We start from the raw sequence: 20008 nt of genomic DNA on the forward strand, positions 1-20008 counted from the left end.
AGATATTCAATCCTTCATAACAACAGAGAGTTTTCAAGCTTTCTTATACTTCAAACGTGGAAAGGAAGCATAAAGCCACTCAAAGTGACCAAGTAAAATAATTTTCTTATTAAAAAAATCCAAATTTTTCTCTCTTTACTTAAAACATGGTGAATTTTTTTTCTTCCTATATCTATTTAAAAGGTGGATTGTAATTGGATCATTAGCACATTCCAGCTTTGTTAATAATTTGATTTATTGAATAAAAGAAAATAAAATTGTCATGATACCTACCCTGACTTGACTCCAGCACATGGTTGTTTTCTCTTGCCAAATGAGGTGAAATTGCAGTTGGAAGCTGATCTGCAGAGTCACAGGACCCTTCTTCTTTACCTGTAAACACCAACTATGTTTAAGACTTTAGATAAGACTGATGTTAAAAAAATGTCTGTAGGTGAACAGGAAAACAAAAATTTAAATTAGGAGTGTAACACTGAAATAAAAGCAAACTACTCCCTTTACAAAAATGTGGGTAACTTATAATTTCTAAGTATACCCCCTTCTTGACATAAATTCATCTACTTTAAGAAGGCTTTTAAATAAAAGACTGTCAATTGTCTTGCTGTAGCAATGATAGCAATGTGCCACCACCCAAGCCATTTAAAAATCAATTATTTCCAGTTACTAAATGTAAATATCTCTTCAAGTAATTTGTTGCATGCCACCCAGGCATATCTGATTATTCATATTCAGAAATAACTGCATGAGGTTGAGCCAACACGTATATGATAATCACTATGAATGCTTTAGAGCACAAAGAGCTGGATCGCTGCCACATTTCCTCACAGACTGCAACTTTCCTACACTTTTACCTGTGAACAGCCACCACCATTCCTTTCATAATGCTTAGCTCAGGCAATCAGAGTTGTCAAGGTACTTATGTGGATCCATGACACTGTCTCAGCTATTTTCTGAAGTGAACTGCAAAGGAAGACCTCCAAAATTTGAAGGAGGAAAGGAAGAGAGGAAGGGCCCTAAAAGCAAGGAATACACAGCAATCAGACTGTACGACAGCTGAACAGAAGACAGCCTTCACAGGATTTAACTCAAGGCTCTTATGTACATAGTTAAAGCACATGCTTCTGGAGAAACACAACATACTTGGCTTGGGATTCATTGGAGCTCTGGTGATTCAGGTCCAATGAATTTCTAACCTTAGAGTTTTGGTGAAAAGGTTCGTTTCAGTGATGGTAAAATTGATGTCTTCTAACTACCGAAAGGCAGCTGCTGCAGTTAGAAGATTTCGATGAGTACTGAAAATCCATGACGTGCTTCTAAATTTTTGTACTGTCCATTGCACTCAGGGAGATGAGAATCAGTCAAAGTATTTTAGACATGTCTGTCTTATGTACTCAACTTTCATCGCCGCTGAAGTACCACTTGATACTGACATTACCAGATCCATAAATGTGACATAGTGCAAATAAGACTGATGGAAGTAGCTCTGTCTCAGTTACAGAAGACAATTCCTGCTATAAGTTATTAGGGTTTCTGTACTTCTGTTTTTGAAAAAAGGCTGAGAGAATACAACAATTCAAAACCACACTGAAGACTGGTAATGTCAGAGTATAACATAAAAGGGCAATAATTTGACTTCACTGATTGCCACAGGCATCCTACAGAAAGTCAACCTGAAAAACAGTCACCTCCAGCAAGCTCACTGACACGCTTTGAACACCATTGCCATGTTTACTGCTGCAGTTTGGGGATTGTGGGGCTGGGTGCCCTGGAAGGGCTGCCAGGCTGCCCAGGGCGTGACAGGACTGACTCAGCTAAACCAGAGAGGCAAACATGCTCTCTCTTCACCTGTACTCAGCATTGCCAAAAACCCTGGAAGCGCTTTTAGATTCCCATAAAACCAGGTTTTATTACAGTATTTACAACAAGATTTATCTTGTTCTACAGAGATAAGATAATTAGGAAGAACAGAAGCGTAAATGTTTTACAAACAAGTTTGTGTCACTCCTTGCCATCTCTGTATCTTTCTGAGTTACATTAGACTTTGCACCTTCACCCCTAGGAAGCACTTTCCACCACCTTCAAGGTCTGTCCAGCTGTTGGCCAGATCCTGCTTCTCCCCAGAGATGTGTCTTACTGCAACATACCTAGCAATGGTGCCCAGCAGAACCCTGCAGCCCATTTAGTCTGCCCCAGCTGAGCAGCCACCAAACCACCATCAGAAAGAGACCAGTTCCACCTGCCTCTCCACAGCTCAGGCTCTTCTTAAAGCAATCCAACACATACCATAAACCACACAGAGAAATACATTGCCATGTCCACTACAGTCAAAGACAGACCTCCCCCAGGACTCTCTAAACAAACACCAGAAAGTGATGTATCTTACATGGGTAAAAGATAGAAAGAACTGCTCACTGGTTATTGCTTCCTAGATATCCTCCAGACACCTCAAAACACCTCACAGGTTGTATAACAAAGCTGCTCAAAGGAAGCCTCCAACAAGCACAGGGCTTAGCGCTGTTACAACACCTATGCAGGCAGCATGACCAGAGAAGAGCAGAAGAAAACACGCGTTCAAGGCCCATGGCTGCTGCTCCCCACACTTGTTGCATTAGTACCAATGAGGCCACTCTTGGGCAGGACACAACTAGTGCAAATGTTAAACAAGGAGGAGGAAGAGAGAGAGTTACTCTGTCTTGTAGCATCTGCATCTGTGGGCACAGCTTAATCTTAAGAAGAAAATGCACAAGCAAGTATGATGAAATGCATTAGTTAAGGAAAGAAGCAAATTTTGTCCTGCTGAGTGTGGGTGTCCAATAGCATGAAAAGTTCATGGCCATGATGAGTTGATGGCAGTTTCACCCATTTAGCCCCTCTCAATGAACACAAGTTGTTGAAAGCACATCCACCTACTGGATCCTTTCTGTGTTGAAGACCTTGGAGCTGGGTTGCTCCTAACGGTCACCTCTGTCTTGAGCAAACTCTCAGCTGCAGCCTGCACTATAAACAACATCCCAGAGAGACTGTCCTGTAGTTCATTTACCTTGTAGATCTGAAACCAATGGTTCAACCTCCTCCTCTCCCCAGGCTCCTTTGGAATATGCTTTTTGCAGGGCTCATCTATAGGGACCTCATGCAAGCATTGACTTTCAGATCAGGAAGGCACTTGTAAAGTGATTCAAGTGATTACCACCACTTCCACCACCTCACCTGCTGCTGCCAGGGAGCTGTCCTGCCAGGCGTGAATTGGATCCCTTCAGCTGAAATGAAACCCAAAGCTAAATGCTGCAGATAGGCTCCTGTGCAGACAGGCTCCTGTTACACAACAATGTTTCTTAGCATGGATTTAACCTGAGCCTCCATTAAATAGGCACCAACCAACACTTGAAAAATTGGACAGGAAAAGGAAGGCACTTGAAAAATACCAACAGCCTTGACTACTTCTTCACACCTCCATCCTGATCGGCACTTGGCCTTTCAAATGCTTGAAAAGACTTTGAGATCATGAAGAGTGAGGGGAAATATCAGCCTTGCCACCCATGAAGCAGATTTAGGAAAAAAAGATGGGTAAAATAGTTGCAAAAGAAGCATCATCCAAAAGCAAAACTGAGCATGAACTCAGAAGCTCCCAGCTCCACAGTGGCATGCAACATTTTTGCTATCTGATCTCCCGTCTCACCTGGAAACCTCAGCTGAGTGAAGAAACCTGCAGAGCCAGGGAGCCTGGCAACCCAAAGCACCTCAGCCCACGAGTCCATGCAGTGGGCAAGTCTCTCAGAACCCACCAAACCAGCAGAAAAGCCATTTATCAAAAAGTCTCCCCCTGATTCGTTACAAACCCAGGAACACTGGCAGATCTCCCAGTGAGTGCTTCATTCTGAAAAACAGAGGTGTCCTGACACATTTAATCAAACATTCCCAACCCGCAGAACAGCCTCAGGCAGAGGAGTGTTACTTGATATGTAGTGCCATGTCTACACCCACCCACAAAGGCCATGAGGAACTACTGATGAGACAGCTTTCTGCGTGCAACAGAGAAAGAGCTTTACTGCCGGAGAAATCATTTGCAAGCAGCTGCTTCTTGTCAGTTTAGCAAAACATACTCATTATTTCCAAATGAGCACAGAGCACATGCCTGCTCAATTCACATCTGAAATGCCAGCCCTGAGAAACTATGGCAGCCATTCTGCAGGAGAACAAGCTCAAAAACAGTTAACACCCTGTGAGGTGACAGCCATACTTTGAACACCAACATTATATTTGCAGGTCCTGCACCCACACACTGCAGCCTGTGAGTGAGCAGAGCCGGGTACCCTGGGAGGGATGCTGGGCTGCCCATGGTGTGACAGGGCTGTGACTTAGCTAAAGCACAGACTGAGGGGAGAATTTAGGCACTCAAGCACCTCTCCTATTAGGAGAGGCTGAGAGAGCCAGGGCTGTTTATCCTGGAGAAGAGAAGGTTCATGGGACATCTTGTCATGGCTTTATATACTGTACCCCTGAGACCCCAGATGAAGCCAGGTCAATGGAGGAGTTTGCTTTAGTCGATGAGGACTGGGTTAGAGAGCAATTAAGTAGTCTGGACATCCATAAATCCATGGGTCCAGATGAGATGCACCCACGGGTGCTGAGGGAACTGGCTGAAGTCATTGCTAGACCGCTCTCCATCATCTTTGCCAAGACTTGGGAAATGGGAGAGGTGCCCGAGGATTGGAGGAAAGCAAATGTCACTCCAGTCTTCAAAAAGGGCAGGAAGAAAGACCCAGGTAATTATAGACCGGTCAGCCTCACCTCCGTCCCTGGGAAAGTAATGGAACAACTTCTCCTTGGTGCCATCTCAAGGCATATCAAGGATAGGAGGGTTATTAGGGGCAGTCAGCAGGGCTTTACCAAGGGTAAGTCATGCTTGACCAACCTCATAGCTTTTTATGAGAATGTAACAAGGTGGATGGATGATGGCAGAGTGGTGGATGTGGTCTACCTTGACTTCAGCAAAGCGTTTGACACAGTTTCCCATAGCATCCTACTTGCTAAGTTGAGGAGGTGTGGTCTGGACAATAGAGTAGTGAGGTGGATTGCAAATTGGCTTAAAGAGAGAAGCCAGAGAGTGGTAGTCAATGGTGCAGAGTCTATCTAGTGGAGTGCCTCAGGGGTCAGTACTGGGGCCAATATTATTCAATATATTCATTAACGATTTGGACGAGGGAGTAGAGTGTACTATCAACAAGTTTGCTGATGACACTAAGCTGGGAGGAGTGGCTGACACGCCAGAAGGCTGTGCTGCCATCCAGCGGGATCTGGACAGGCTGGAGAGTTGGGTGGGGAATAACCTGATGAAATTTAACAAGGAGAAGTGTAGAGTATTCCATCTGGGCAGGAATAACCCCAGGTTCCAGTATAGGCTGGGGAATGACCTATTTGAAAGCAGTGTAGCGGAAAGGGACCTGGGGGTCCTGGTGGACAACAGGATGACCATGAGCCAACACTGTGCCCTTGTGGCCAGGAAGGCCAATGGCGTCCTGGGGTGTATTAGAAGGGGGGTGGTTAGTAGATTGAGATAGGTTCTCCTTTCCCTCTACTCTGCCCTGGTGAGACCCCATCTGGAGTATTGTGTCCAGTTCTGGGCCACTCAGTTCAAGAAGGACAGGGAACTGCTGGAGAGAGTCCAGCGTAGGGTAACCAAGATGATTAAGGGAGTGGAGCATCTCCCTTATGAAGAAAGGCTGAGGGGGCTGGGTCTCTTTATTTTGGAGAAGAGGAGACTGAGGGGTGACCTTATTAATGTCTATAAGTATATAAAAGGTGAGTGCCATGAGGATGGAGCCAGGCTCTTCTCGGTGGCAAACAATGATAGGACAAGGGGTAATGGGATCAAGCTGGAACATAAGAGGTTCCACTTAAATTTGAGAAGAAACTTCTTCTCAGTGAGGGTGACGGAGCACTGGAACAGGCTGCCCAGGGAGGTTGTGGAGTCTCCTTCCCTGGAGACATTCAAAACCCACCTGGACATGTTCTTGTGTGACTTCCTCTAGGCATTCCTGCTCTGGCAGGGGGATTGGATAGATGATTGTCTGAGGTCCCTTTCAATCCCAAACACACTGAGATACTGTGTGATACTGTGATACTTGAATGGAAGGTACGAAGAGGATGGAGGCAAGGTCTTTTCACTGGTGCCCAGTGAGAGAAGAAGAGGCAATGGGTACAAACTGAACATCAGAAAACACTTTATTACTGTGAGAGTGACCAAGCACAGGCACAGGTTGCCCTAGGAGGTTGTGGAGTCTCTATCCTTGGAGATATTAAAAAGCTGTCTGGATGTGGTACTGGGCAACAAGCTCTAGATGGCCCTGCTTAAGCAGGGATGTTGGACAAGATAACCTCTAGAGGTCCCTTCCAACCTCAGCCTTTCTATGATTCTGTGGATATGTTTCAATGTTCATCTATATTGAATTCTGCAAAAATGCCCAGAAGGCTTTTAGACTCGCAGAAAAAAACCACAAACAAAACAACCAACTAACCAAACTCAGGTTTTATTAAAACATAAATGGCAACACTTTCCTACTATTCATTATTTCATATTTGTAATTTCATTATTGTTGCAATCAATATACCACAACGGAGAGTGTTGCACCACCTTTTAGATTTCTCTCTGATACAGCTGACTCTCCACACCTTTATTAAAAAAAAAAAAAAAAAAAATCACATCCTGAACACATTTCTTATCCCCTTCCCTTATTGTATGTGTCTTCTCACTTGTCATGTCCACAGGGGGAAACACTTGTGATAAGCTCCTTAGTGTTAGCAAAATAACGTGCGTTGCTTCCCCAAAAAAACACTAACAGCTAGGCTGACCCATGTTGGGGTCTACTGACTAAGTACTTTTATCTGAAAAAAAACATTCCCAACATCAGAGTAGCAACAAAAGAGATTTGCTTTTTGCATTTCAGTATTTTAGCAAAGGCTGACCATGAAGGACATGGAAGAGTCACACTAAAGGAAGGACAACTCAAAATCAGAAACTAGTAAACATCCAGTGATGTGATACCAATGCCTTGGAAACTGTGGCCATGCTTGACAAGGTTATGGAGAAGTCACCACCTGCATTGGCACACTTCAATTCATGAAATGGTGTGGCAGGGTGCTCCAGGGAGCAGCCAGGCTTTCTGGGGTATAAAAACATCGTGATGCAGCTAAAACATTGAGCCTCGGTCATCACCCATACTGCATCCAGAAAAAAAAAAAATGCATAAAGAGGTAAGATGAAATGCATTAGTTAAGGAGAGAAGCAAACTGAACTTTGTCCCACTGACTGTGGGTGTCCAATGGGGTGAAAGATTCATGACCACAAGAAGGCAGTTTCACCCACATGGCATGTCTCAATGAACACAAGTTCGTTGCAAGCACATCCCCCTGCTGGATCCTTTCTGTTTTGAAGGCCTAGGATCCAGGATGATCTTAATTCCTTGTTTCTTCTCCTTTCTTTGGTTGTTTAATAGCTACATTATTCAGCAACTTTAAGTTCCTCCCCCCACTGCAAACTGTCTTTGATGCTCTCAGGAATGTGATTCTTTGGCAAAGAGTGGGGATTTCTATGTCTGCCCTCTCCAGACCAGCTTTTCTGAGGAGAGCTGGTTATCATATAGCTAAAAAATTGATAAAAGAGAAAGCACAGTTTAGTATGAGAGATAAAACAAATTCAGACATCATCTGTTTAACCGGATCTAAAATGCCAGACTGGCTAAGTGCATATAGGCTTGGAGCACATTTGCACAGAGGGGGCTGGCTTGAATATAAAGTGAAGCATCCAAATTATAAATAATTTTTAATTGATCAAAACCAGGGATCACTTACCTTTTCCCACTAGTTACTGGTTTTACAGAAGTAATTTATTTTAAAAGTATAAATTTGGAAACCTCAGGTCTTAAAAGACAGATTTAGAGGGAAGAAAGGCATAAAATCATAGAATGATAGAACTGTTTTCATTGGAAAAAACCTTTAAGATGATTAAGTTCAACTGTTAACCTAACACTGCCCAGTCTACCTCTAAACCATGTCCTTAATAACCTTATCTATGTGTGGTGACTCCACCACTGCCCTGGGCAGCCTGTTGCAAGGCCTGACAACCCTTTCCATGAATAAATTTTTCCTAATACCTAATCTAAACCTCCCCCAGCACAATTTGAGGCTGTTTCCTCTTGTCTTGTCACTTGCTACTTGGGAGGAGAGACCAACACCCTCCATGTTACAGCCTCCTTTCAGGAAGTTGTAGACAGCAATGAGGTCTCCCCTCAGCCTCCTTTTCTCCAGGCTGAACAGCCCCAGTTCCCTCAGCCCCTCCTCATAATCCTTGTGCTCCAGGCCCCTCACCAGTTTCATTGTCCTCCTTTGAACTCCATCCAGCACATCCTATTGCTGTAGGACCCAAGTGTCTTTCATAACAAATTAAGCAATAGGTGTATAGCACACACTTAATGTAAAAGTTTGTCAATGTAATCAGAGGTCAGTGCAGAAGAATAATGTGGACCTTTCTGGCCTTAAAATCAATGTACCGTTATTGATTTTATAAAATCTCTGCAAACTGATTTCTGTCTTTTTTTTCCTGTAGATCTTGCTCTCTCTTTTCAGTCAAATTTGTCATATGTCTTGCAGTAGCTTTTTTTTTTTTCCTTCCTTGAGGGGTTTGTCTTTTCTTCATATTTGTTTTCAATAGAAGAAGAGCACTCCTCCCACTGCTTAACGTGAGCATGCTGGAGTTGTCATGTCAGTTTGAAATTTTTTTCCCTGCCTACATTTTACTTCTCTGTCCCTGCTTCCTATCAACTGATATCCTTTTCATTTTGCAAAGTGTGATGACATCCAAAGTAGCAGAACAATGACAGAAAAACTTCGTTAAGCTAATGACTTGGAAAGCAGGCTGAGAAGAGCAGGAAGATATTTTGTTTAAATGTAAACCCAGAACATGAGTCTGCCAGTCAACTGAAAATACTGTCTTGTAAAAGCAGCTTAAATAGTGCAAGTGCACAGAAATTTTAACAAATCACATCAGACATTCTGGTTAAAATGCACTAGTGGTATGATAATTCACAGTTGCCTCTATGTTTTGATAGGCAAACTTTATCAGTCCAAGCATAAAATACTTGATTCTCCCTCATGCTGTACAACTCACAAGAAGGCACCTGTGGAACTTGTACAACATGTAAACTGGTAGTTAGGCACCAACAATGAACATGAAGGAGTTTATAGCAATATAAACAAGAGAAACAAGAAAACTCAAGAAGCAGAGAATACCTACTCTGATAAACACAAAGTTTAGGCTCTGTGAAGTGTGAGATGCCTAAGGTAGGGTGTTTAAATTACATTAACATTTTAACACTTTCCATAGGGATCCATGTATTTCCTGTACAAATAAAAAAACAATATTGTGAAAAAGCACAGTGTAGTAAGATCAGCTTTTTGAAACAGATAGATGGATAAAGCTGTCAATATCTAAAGAGACAGGCTCTAGGAAAGGTTAGGAAGGAATGGGGTTGGAGAGGAGAATGCCATGGTTACCCAGCCTCTCCAGCAGCTCTGTGATGCTGGCTGGGGAGCAGATGCAGAGCACCATGGACACCCTCCTGGGGGATCACAGAGCAAAGCAGGAGCTGAGTGAGGAGCAGTGCCTGTGAATATACAGTCAGCATCATCCATGCAAGTCTCATGCTCCATGCTTGAGACGTGAGTTGCCTTTTTATTTGCCCCAGGAGACTTCCCTGAACATTTTTGCAGATAAAATGTTTGTCTGGTGTCTGCATCCATGTCTGTTTTTGGCCATGTTTGAACAGAGATTATTATTAAAAAAAAAAAGTTGAAATAAATTATGTTGATGACATTGATGAGACGCTGGTCTCTATTGTTGTGCCAACATATGCAGAACAGAAAACGTGAGAAAGTGGGAGGAACTTAATATATAACATAGAATTATGGCTGGTAGTGTTTAGAAGCTACATCAAAAATGCATGCAGTTTCAAAGGCGATCAGAAAAACTGTTTTGAGAAAGAAGTTAAAGTTACAGTTAAACTGGGCACTGAAAGCCCTTACAGTGCAAAAGTTAAGGGACCTCCCTCACACACAGGGGGGCTAAAACCCACTGCAAAATGGGACTACAGCTTTGATGCTTAACATCAGGTCTCTGAACCCATATTAACGAACATAAATAAATGACATCACTCCTGGAAGAACTCAGCACTCATAGTGTCTGTTGAAAGGTGTTCAGACACCACAGTAACAAGCAGAGTACTGAAAAGCTGACTAGCTGGTGTCATAAAAGTGAGAGTCAAGGTGAACCCCTCCTGTTATTTACTCCTGTAGCAACTCTCTCATTGAGTTTGATTGCCTGGATTTCACCTCATCTTCCTAATGTGAAGCAACTTTTTCTTCCTCAAAACAGCTGTCATCTAAGTAGCCCTGCCTTCCCAGGTGCCAGCTCTAAATCTCTGAGGCACCCTGCTCACAGAAAGTTTCTTGCAGCCTTTAAATGTCAGTCCTCTGAATGCATTTTGACCCTATATAGAAACCAAGGAGTTCATTCAGACTCAAGCACTACTTGTAGACAAATTCCTTTTGCAGCCTCCAGCACACTACTGATGATGGCTGATGTTTTAACTAAACACAGGGAACCGATGCCTTCACACAGAGTGACGCAACGGTCCTGCAAGGAGCACAATGGGAGCCTACCCCTCTGCAAAGACAGGGAACACAGATTTTATGTAAAGGTAAGACCATGTTCACTTTTAGTGAATTCCTCTGTGAACAGTGGGTAAGCCTAATATTTTCCAGGATAAAAGACAGAAATTTTGGTCAATTTGTCACCATTTGTGAGTAACTGAGAAAGTCCTTCAGTGGCCTGGACACCCGTTGCCTCACACAGCAATTCTCCCGGCAGCCATCAGGCTCTCTCCACTGCAGAAAAACACGTGCAAAGTGCCAAGTTCATAACTCAGGCATTTGCTTTTCATTTGTTCAATGCAAAAAAAAACCCAAAAACAAACAAACAAAAAAAAACAAACAAAAAAAACCACACCACACACAACAAACAAATAAACACAATCCTCTTCGTATCAGGCTTCTGGAGCCAACCAAAATCTCAAAATCATTAGCATCTTGTGCCTCCCATCTAACGAAACCCTGGTGGAGGCGAGAGGGGGGAACAGTGGGTGTGGGCCGAGGTGGGGCAGGCCTTCACGCCTCGATGGGTACAGACAGACCAACTTGCCTGCAGACACCATGGCGAGCCCCTGTGTGGAGTTGAGCAACGAGATGAAGATGCCTGTCCTGGGGTGTCGTGAGACGATGTGGAGAATGCAAAATTGCCGGCAGGACCTCTCTGAGCACGACGGGCGGGCCGGCGAGAGTAATGAGTCTAATTCAATATGAATTTACCATCAATACCCTTCAATGAACTCCTAACAACACTGAATATCAATATCCACGAGACCACGTTTTTCCCAACGTTATATACTCTATACCCAAAAGGCCATGCGGCAAGCACGGGCTACGATTGGTTACACTTGCAGTCACCCCCACCACGATGGTGATTAGCTGCAGGGCACTGTCCACATGCTTTTCATGCGCAGCGACGATAGCAGTGCCCCTCCTGCAGCCTGGGTCGAGGGCAGACCAGCTTCTGTTTACTTCCGTGCGGTCCTAGTGCACTGCAGCCACCCCAAGCCCTGGCTTGTTCACAGCATACGGCCCAAAAACTCTCCACACTGGGGCTTGGCACTTGGCAGGTACTGGAGCAGGCAGAAAAACACCGTGAAGATTGAGAAAAAAAGGTACAACAGCAAAAAACTGCGACAGAAAAAGAGACTCTCACAGTGTGGCATGGCCTGCCGTGGAGGTCACATCCCTGCGTGGTGGGGATAGGGGGGTGGTCTTGCCACCTGCTCGCAGCGATTGCCGCCGCTTGTGTCTGCAGGTGGGCTGCCAGGAGGAGGCACGAGAGCGTGGGGCAGGAGGCAGAAAGGACCTCAGGGAACAAAAATGCAATTTAAAAATGGCAAAAACTTAAAGAGGGGCTGAAGAAGGTGGAGGGAGGCAAAATAAAGGGGTGGAGGGAGGCAAAATAAAGGGGGGGGTGGGAGGGGGGCGGGGGAGAAAAAGCAACAAGAAAGCCCTGAATGTGGATGGTGAAAGGCTGTCTGGCACAGTGCTTGAAGCTCGTGGTCCTGGGATAGGGTCACTGGCTGATGGGAGCCCTCATGCCATGAAGCTGTTTTCATGAGGAAGGGTTTGGGGAAGGTAAACTGGCAAAACTGTTCAGGCAACATTAGAGAGCAAATTAGGGGAAACGATGTTGGGCATTATGCTGCTGAAAATGGTAGAGTTTAAATGCCTTGCAGAAACTAATTCCTTTCTGCTTTTTTCCTCACAAAAATGCTGTTTGCCTGGAAAAGTTAAAACTTGGCTGACAAGGAAACACCACCAGCAGCTGGAAAGGGAGAGTTTGCAGAGCTATTGCATCAATGAGCACTGGGAGAGGGCCATGGAAAGCTCATGGTTTGTTTTTTCTCGGTTTCAGGCTCCTCCAGGAAAGGTGGAAGAGGTGGTGAAGTTTGCTATTGATGCAGGCTACTGCCTCTTTGACTGTGCCTTTGTCTACCAGAATGAAAATGAAATAGGGAATGCAGTCCAGCAGAAGATCAAGGAAGGGGCTGTGAAACGGGAAGACCTCTTCATTGTCACTGAGGTACAAGGATGCAGCGTTATTGGGGCATTTAGCTTTTCTCAAAGAGAAACCCTAGTTCCATCTGGAAAGTAAGCTAAGTGATCCTACAGTATTCACTTCATGGTTGTCTTCTTGTGTGCTATGAATTTCTTCCTTTATTTGTAATGTGAACCTGGCTTGACCTAAGTAACCATTGGCAGCTTTGAAAAGATAGTGTCACTGTTGCTGATCTAATAATTTCCTTGCATCTATTAAGTCATTTAATTATAATGAAGGTTCATTTGCATGCACCCTAGAAAGATCAGAAAAAAAAGATGAGACAGATGTCTGAATTCAGAGGTGCTGTGCTACTCACTGGTTTGCAAGACATTCAAAAATGGTGTCATGTACAAAACGTAAACCTGAAAGGGAACAGAAATTAAAGTATGGAACTTCAGTCTGAAGTATTTACTCTACTTCTTCATCTCATCCATTTGTCTTGGGAATACTTTCTTTGCCAAAAAGTGAAAACACTTCAGCTGAGACAGTTATGACTTGGGGTTTTCAACAACAAAACCAGAAAACACTGAGCATATCTAAGCTTTTCTGCATAGTCTTTGTTTTTATCAAAGAATGTGTTTTAACTTGAGTAATACTTGCAGGTTCTTCTATTTAAACAACTTGAATTTTCTTTTCAAAAATGAGGTAGAATTGACAACAGTTCTCAATCTACCCAGTTAAAACGGACAGATGGAGGGTAACTATGAGCCGCTCAAGACTCAAATTTTGGGCTGAAAAAAAATTCTAACAGCTTTACTGTGTCAGATACACTTGGCAGAGTGTTACATTCAATTCTGAGAATCTCTTTTTGTAAGTAGCAAGACTGATTATCTGCCTTCACTACCCACTCCCTTATTTGGGGTATGTTTGTCCCACCTTACTATGAAAATATTGGCATCCACTGAATTTGCATCCATTCAGTGTGCACAGGGTAGGTGGGGAGGGAGTTGTGCTCCTAGACCACCAAGGGAGAAGTTTCTGTCCCCTGGTTTGGACTGTGGAAGCTGCAGAGACATGATTGCACCTGCTTTCTTTCCACAGTTGTGGAACACGTTTCATGAGAGGTCCCTGGTTAAGGTAGCATGCAAGAAGAGCCTCACTGCACTGCAACTGGAGTACCTTGACCTCTACTTGATACACTTCCCTATGGGATTCAAGGTAATCCCACTCTGCACTCCTCCTTACATGGCTAGAAATATGGTGCATTCTCTCATCTGTGCTGTGACCATCTTCATTATGCAGCTGCAATATACTATGGTTCATTTGACTCTTCCCTTGCCACCACCAGGTGTGTTGTATGGTGTGTTTTAGTGCCTGGGTCTGGCTTTCTGTGTTTGTTGGAGCAAGATAGCAATAGGTATGAGCACTGCTAATGACTCCCTGAGTCTTCAGGGAAACCGTAACGAACACATGATGCAGTTTCGGATTGTTGCCTTCTGCTTGGCTGGAACAGTGTGAACATTTCAGATTTTGGAGATGTTGGGTTGATCTGGAGAAACCGAGAGTGAAAAACAAAACATAGCACAGAAAGAATGCTTCTTGTTGCCCCAGTCTACACCTGTACAAAACAAATCAAAACTGTAGAATAAAAGTAGGGTGTGTTTGTTCCCTTCTCTCTAGATCTGCCTAAATTACATAATTACTACTAATCCCCACACTTCATATGCAGGGATTGATTTATAGAAATATGGTCCTCGTCCAAAAAAGAATACCAATGAACATGTGTAATTTTAGTTATGCAATACGTTTAAATATTGCCTGTAAATCCAGTAAGAAGTGCTAGTAAACAGTAGGAGATTAAACTCTTTTAAGAGTCTATGCATTATCTGCCTTGAAATAACAGGCTGGTGAAGAACTGCAGCCTGTGGATGAGAAGGGAAGGATTATCCCCAGTGACACTAATTTTCTGGACACATGGGAGGTAAGTTGATGTTTGCCTTTTTGAGCAGGTGTCAGCACTAAAGATGAAGCAGAGATTTGTGTGCACAATGAAACTGAGGGGTAGGTTTGGGTACGGAGGATAGTCACACAAAACTGTATTTCATGACCAGAATGAGCAGAGCTGCTGCTACCTCTTGTTTTGAGGAGCAAGAGAAGGCTGTCTTTATGAAGACTAAAAAGGAGGAATCTATCAGTACTGTAAGTGCTGTCACTAAAATAATATTTGAATATGCACAATGGCAGAATGGAAGCATAGATTAATCCAGGTGTGGCTGTTGATTTACTGGGTGTTTCATCCAGGTAGGGTATTCTCACACTTTGACGTTGAGTGTCAGCACCTGAGGCTGTCCTTCCATCCTCATTTCTTGACAGACTGAGAGGATTCAGGGTCTGCTCCTGCTACCTGCACCTCTGTAATCCTGCAGCTCTGGCAGTTAATAGTTTCTCCACAATAGCAGACTACAGTTGCAAGAAAATATTTTGAGGCAACTGAGTGTGAGCTAACATCCTCCCTGCTGTATTCTGCCAACACAGAGGTAGTGTGCTGGCATGGGAGGAGGTGGAGGGGTCTCCCTTTCATTTTTAGTTCTGGCAAAATGACTTCCACAGCACCCAAAGCAAAATAACTTAATTTCCCATTACAAAAAGGTTGGCCAAGCTTATATTTCCCATCTGCAATGGGATGTAAAGCATGCAAATAAGATAAGTTGCAAATATTTTTAATTATTTGAGATACTGTTACTTAAACAAGTTTGGGTTGTTTATTGTTTTGTCACTATCTTTAGGGAAATAAAATAATGCAGTTGACAGTAAATATAAAATATTTACTCATAAATATATTTTGGTTGTCCTTACTCATTAGGCCATGGAAGAGCTAGTGGACTGTGGTCTGGTAAAAGCCATTGGTATCTCCAACTTTAACCACGAGCAGATTGAAAGAATCTTGAACAAGCCTGGATTAAAACACAAGCCAGTAAATAACCAGGTAAGATTTTTATTTCCATTGATGGCAACTAACCTCGGAATATTCCTAAATATTTTCATGTTACACTTCAGCTTGAAAACTGACTTCTGCCATGACCTTTAAATAGTTTTGCTGGAATGGAAAGATCTTTCAGACAACCAGCAGTACCTAGCGCTTTGCAAGTCCCTTCAAGTCACTACCGCCTGCAATATACAATGCTTTGGTATGGTGTCAGTGTTGATTTTTAGTTGACAGGGATCTCAACAGAAAATGTTTGTAGATTTGAAAGTGTTACCATACAAAAAGTATGGATTATTCATATCACAGTAATATGAAACAGGTGAGAATATTTCATGTCCAGACATTAGAAAACAGTGAAAATACCCATTACCTTGTATAGGACCTTGTGACTTTGTGCTACACGTCCTCTTTCAGACTCCCAGTGTCACAGTCCAAGTTGCCACAGGCCCATTTCTGCCAGCCCTGGGATAACCAGTACAATCCCCACTGCGCACTACTGCACATGCAGGAGAATGTACAGGACTGCTCTAACTCATTTGCTGGACTTAAATATTTTTCAACATAAAATAAACCATTTCACTGAACTTCATTATAAAAAGGAGGCTTGAAGTATACAATTATGTAAAAAATTCTCACCATGCACCTTGTGAATGAAACCACAGGATGGCAGTGGTGTCAGGACCTTCTGACTTTCTTCCAGAAGAGACCTCTTTCACTTGGCTGAGGTTGCTGAATGTCCATGTCTGCTGGCTTGAGAGTATCCAGGGAAAACCCCACTCTGGGTCCTGTAATGGTACTGTCTGTACTATGGTGCCAGGTTTGGGGCTAGTGTGTGCACCAGTCAGGCTTAGCACAAGTGAGACATAGGACTTGGAAGGTCTTCCTGAGGCTTATAAAGTTTTGGTGGGGATGGACCCAACTACCCCATGCTAAAAGCTGCACCAACTTCAACAGTTTCAAGAACTTCAGGCTTTGACTTCAGTTTGCATTGCTGTGGGTGCACCTGTGCCAAACACTGTTGTTATAGTAGTTGCCTGATCTAGCTCAGGTCTAAATTACTGTACATGGATTTCTTGTCACCATGCCTGGCAGCAAAGCATTTAGAAATGGCTGGGTACGTGCATGGTGCCATGTTATGCAGCGTAGACATAGCCCTGTCATCATACTATGTCTTGTGGAAAGCTGAGCAGCAGCCCCACGTAAGCTTCTGTTGTTGTCCAGTTGAAGGATATCTTGCCCCAGCGGCTGGTTGCAACATGATCTGAGCTAACCTAGGGAAGCCCATCTCCCCAGGCTTCTTCGGGAGTTGGGGAGACTCCTTGAGGCAAATCAGTTGGGCAACTCAGAGCAGAAACTAAACTTCAGGTACTCTGAGCTGCCCCTCTGAAGATGTAATCCTACTCCCTAGTAATCCAGAGAGACTGATTTCCCCGATTCCTGACACAGAAGTCAGTTTCAACCTTCTTGTCAATTTCTCACTTTGTCTAATATGTAGTATGAGGAAGCCGTATTCTCTGTGCTAGGCCTCTAGATATTCCTGTGACATGAATAACTTTTTAATATGGTTTTAATCATGACATTGGGAGTCTTCACATTTTCTGTGACACAAGAGGAATTAAAATGTTATGCTCTGGAACCGAGTGCAGTCTGCCTGTCTGTCAGCCACTGTGTTTCTGTGCTTGCAGATCGAATGTCACCCATACCTAACCCAGGAGAAGCTGATCAAGTACTGTCAATCCAAAGGGATTGCTGTAACTGCATACAGCCCCCTTGCCTCTCCTAATCGTCCATGGTAAGAAAGCACTGCAGCCTTTCCGTACACAAATCACTGATTTTTCAACTTGATTCTTTGAGGCAAATGGTGTAAATAATGTGAGTATAATGAGAAAACTGCTGTAGTTTTGTTGCAGCTTACTTCACTCAAAATGTCAGGCTTCCTGCAGGAAAGCTAATACATTTTTACTATCAATATCCTGGCTTTTGTTTTTAATAGGGCCAAGCCAGGGGAACCTACATTGCTGGACGATCCCAAGATTATAGAGATTGCAATTAGACACCATAAGACCCCTGCTCAGGTAAATGGAGTTGTCAGGGCAAACTATTCCTCCTCTTCAGACAATTGTACAAGCTCATGGCCAGACTCAGCAGATACTGCCTCCTCCAGAGGTACGGTATATTGAGGCTGAACTATACTTGACTCTTCATACTGCCCCAGTTCTTACCAGCATTCATGTGAATGGTATCTTTATGCTTATTTGGTCAGTGCACCCATGTAACGTAAGCCAAAGAATCATCATTTTCCTCTCTCTCTCCAGTCTAATGAAAACAAAACAAATACTGGAGAGGCTGCAGTGTAAAAACAACATGGGTCAGAAACATTGGTAGTTTGTCAGTACACTGCAAGCAAATGCTGACACATCAAACTCCAGTGTGCCAACTGCTTGAGTCTTACAAAGAGTGAACATGGTTGTAGAAAGATAGAGATCACAAAATACATTTGAACAGATTTCTTGGTACCCCTGTGTACATGTTCCTCCCTGCTCTTTCCTAGATTCTGATCCGTTTTCTTATCCAAAGAGATGTGATTGTCATTCCCAAGTCTGACAAACCACAGCATGTTGAGGAAAACATCAAGGTGAAGTCTATGTTGAGACTGCTGTCACCTCTTTACACAAGATAGGCACACACACCCATATCTCCATGTTTCCAAGCAGTACCCAAGGCATTGGAAGGGGAGCACACATGTAAAGCCTGGGGCTCAGCACTACCTAACCATCTGCGTGTTTTCCTCTGGTGAAAAGCATTTTGTTCCTGCCAGGAGAAAAATGGTTAACACCATTGTGATCTGAGCTCTGCTGCCCTGGAAAGGGAATCCCAGTTTTGTGCTTGCCCTCTGGGAGATGCTTAGTGAACTCTTTTCAGGGTGTGAAGGAAAAAACTGTGAACACCACACCCTTTATGGTTTATGTCTCACTTTGAGGCTGTGGTTCCCCTTGGCAGGGAGATTCAGCTGGATGTTTGCTCATGAGGCCTGGCATCTTAGATGATATTTCCATGTTACCTTCAATTCATCCTGCTACATTTTGCACTTATTTCTCCTGTAACCACCAGCAAGAATTGTTAGATAATTGATTGACTGTGAGACAACTATTTGCAGTTGTTACCCAGTAGTCCTCTATTGCAGCAGCAATATTTATTGCTAGTTCCAATCGCAAATGTGATACAACGAATAATACATCCTTAGCACCTTTTCTGCCTGTTCATTACAACACAAACTGTAGTGGTGTTTGGCTTCAACCACCCAGAACTACAAGACATTGGTATGAACAACATCTTGGAGTGAAAATGATTATTTTGATTACTTCAAGGGTAAATTAGGATTTGGCTGAGAAATAAGAGGATTGCTTGACTACGCTTAATGTGAATGTAGTCTGTTCCTACCTCAAGTTATAAATGCATGAAGCACACTTAATAGCTAACCACTCATGAAGCTAAGTAAGCAGGGTTTGGGCTTTTTGTTTTATTTTGTTTTTTTCCTCCTTATGTCCCTGGTAGTTATTTGACTTCAAACTGTCTAAAAAGGAGATAGATGTCATCCTCAGCTTCAACAGGAACTGGAGGGCCACTCCAGTGCTTGAGTATGTTCTGTATTACCCATTAGTTCTATTTCTATCCATATTTTCATCCTCCATATCTTGAAAACATACATGACCAAAAACAGGGAGAGCTCATATCCTAAACCCTTAACCCCAGGTAATGAGACATGTTCTGGAACTGATGTCAAGAGGCAGATTCATTCAGGGCATTCCCTTCAGTGCTTTGATGTTGCATGTGCTTGTTCACAAGCCTATGCTCAAGTTTTGCTGCTTTCATTAGTTTAGATGCCTTGGCAGTGGCGGAGAGCGAATGTATTAGGGACATGCTGCTTAAGATACATTCTACAATACTTGACCATTTTTTTCTCTTCTCAGTGCTGTCAATCATAAGGACTACCCATTCAAAGCAGAATATTAATGCCAGTTGTTTGTGTGAGACCTCCACATAACTCCTTCCAGATGGGATGTACTGTGTAGCTTGGTCTTGAATTCACTTCTGTGTTTGACAATCATTATGAGCAGTTATTTGTCCTCCTTTTTTAGGAGACCAGCACTAGCTGGTATAAGAATGCATCAATAGGGATGTGTCTTTTGTAAAGATGGTTAGCAGAAATCTGGTTTTGATTAATAGTAAGAAGACAGTGTTTCTTAATTTCCTTTTTTTTCCTTGTCTTCCATAATTGAAGACATATTTAGCAAAAAACTCAAGTTATTTACACAACATTTTGTATGTTATTTCCA

General features: G+C 43.1%; 1 protein-coding gene across 1 annotated transcript; it reads left to right on the forward strand.

Moving 5' to 3' along the window:
* Nucleotides 1-10624: 10624 nt before the first annotated feature.
* Nucleotides 10625-20008, forward strand: LOC309453055 (aldo-keto reductase family 1 member B1-like). The gene is made up of 10 exons (XM_082076176.1): nucleotides 10625-10751; nucleotides 12560-12727; nucleotides 13787-13903; nucleotides 14589-14666; nucleotides 15549-15671; nucleotides 17357-17463; nucleotides 17665-17746; nucleotides 18223-18306; nucleotides 19227-19309; nucleotides 19643-20008. The coding sequence occupies exons 1-10, from the start codon at nucleotides 10626-10628 to the stop codon at nucleotides 19683-19685; spliced, it is 1011 nt and encodes a 336-aa protein (XP_081932302.1). The 5' UTR covers nucleotide 10625; the 3' UTR covers nucleotides 19686-20008.

The sequence above is a fragment of the Streptopelia decaocto genome (assembly GCF_964273445.1).
Source record: "Streptopelia decaocto genome assembly, chromosome: 1".
Lineage (NCBI taxonomy): Eukaryota > Metazoa > Chordata > Aves > Columbiformes > Columbidae > Streptopelia > Streptopelia decaocto.

Bases quoted from the DNA above. Each gene is read 5' to 3' on its own strand.
- LOC309453055 (XM_082076176.1), top strand. From the start codon at position 10,626: ATGGCTGATGTTTTAACTAAACACAGGGAACCGATGCCTTCACACAGA. The intron at 17,464-17,664 runs GTAAGAAAGCAC...TGTTTTTAATAG, and splicing joins GCCTCTCCTAATCGTCCATG to GGCCAAGCCAGGGGAACCTA. The intron at 18,307-19,226 runs GTGAAGTCTATG...TGTCCCTGGTAG, and splicing joins ATGTTGAGGAAAACATCAAG to TTATTTGACTTCAAACTGTC.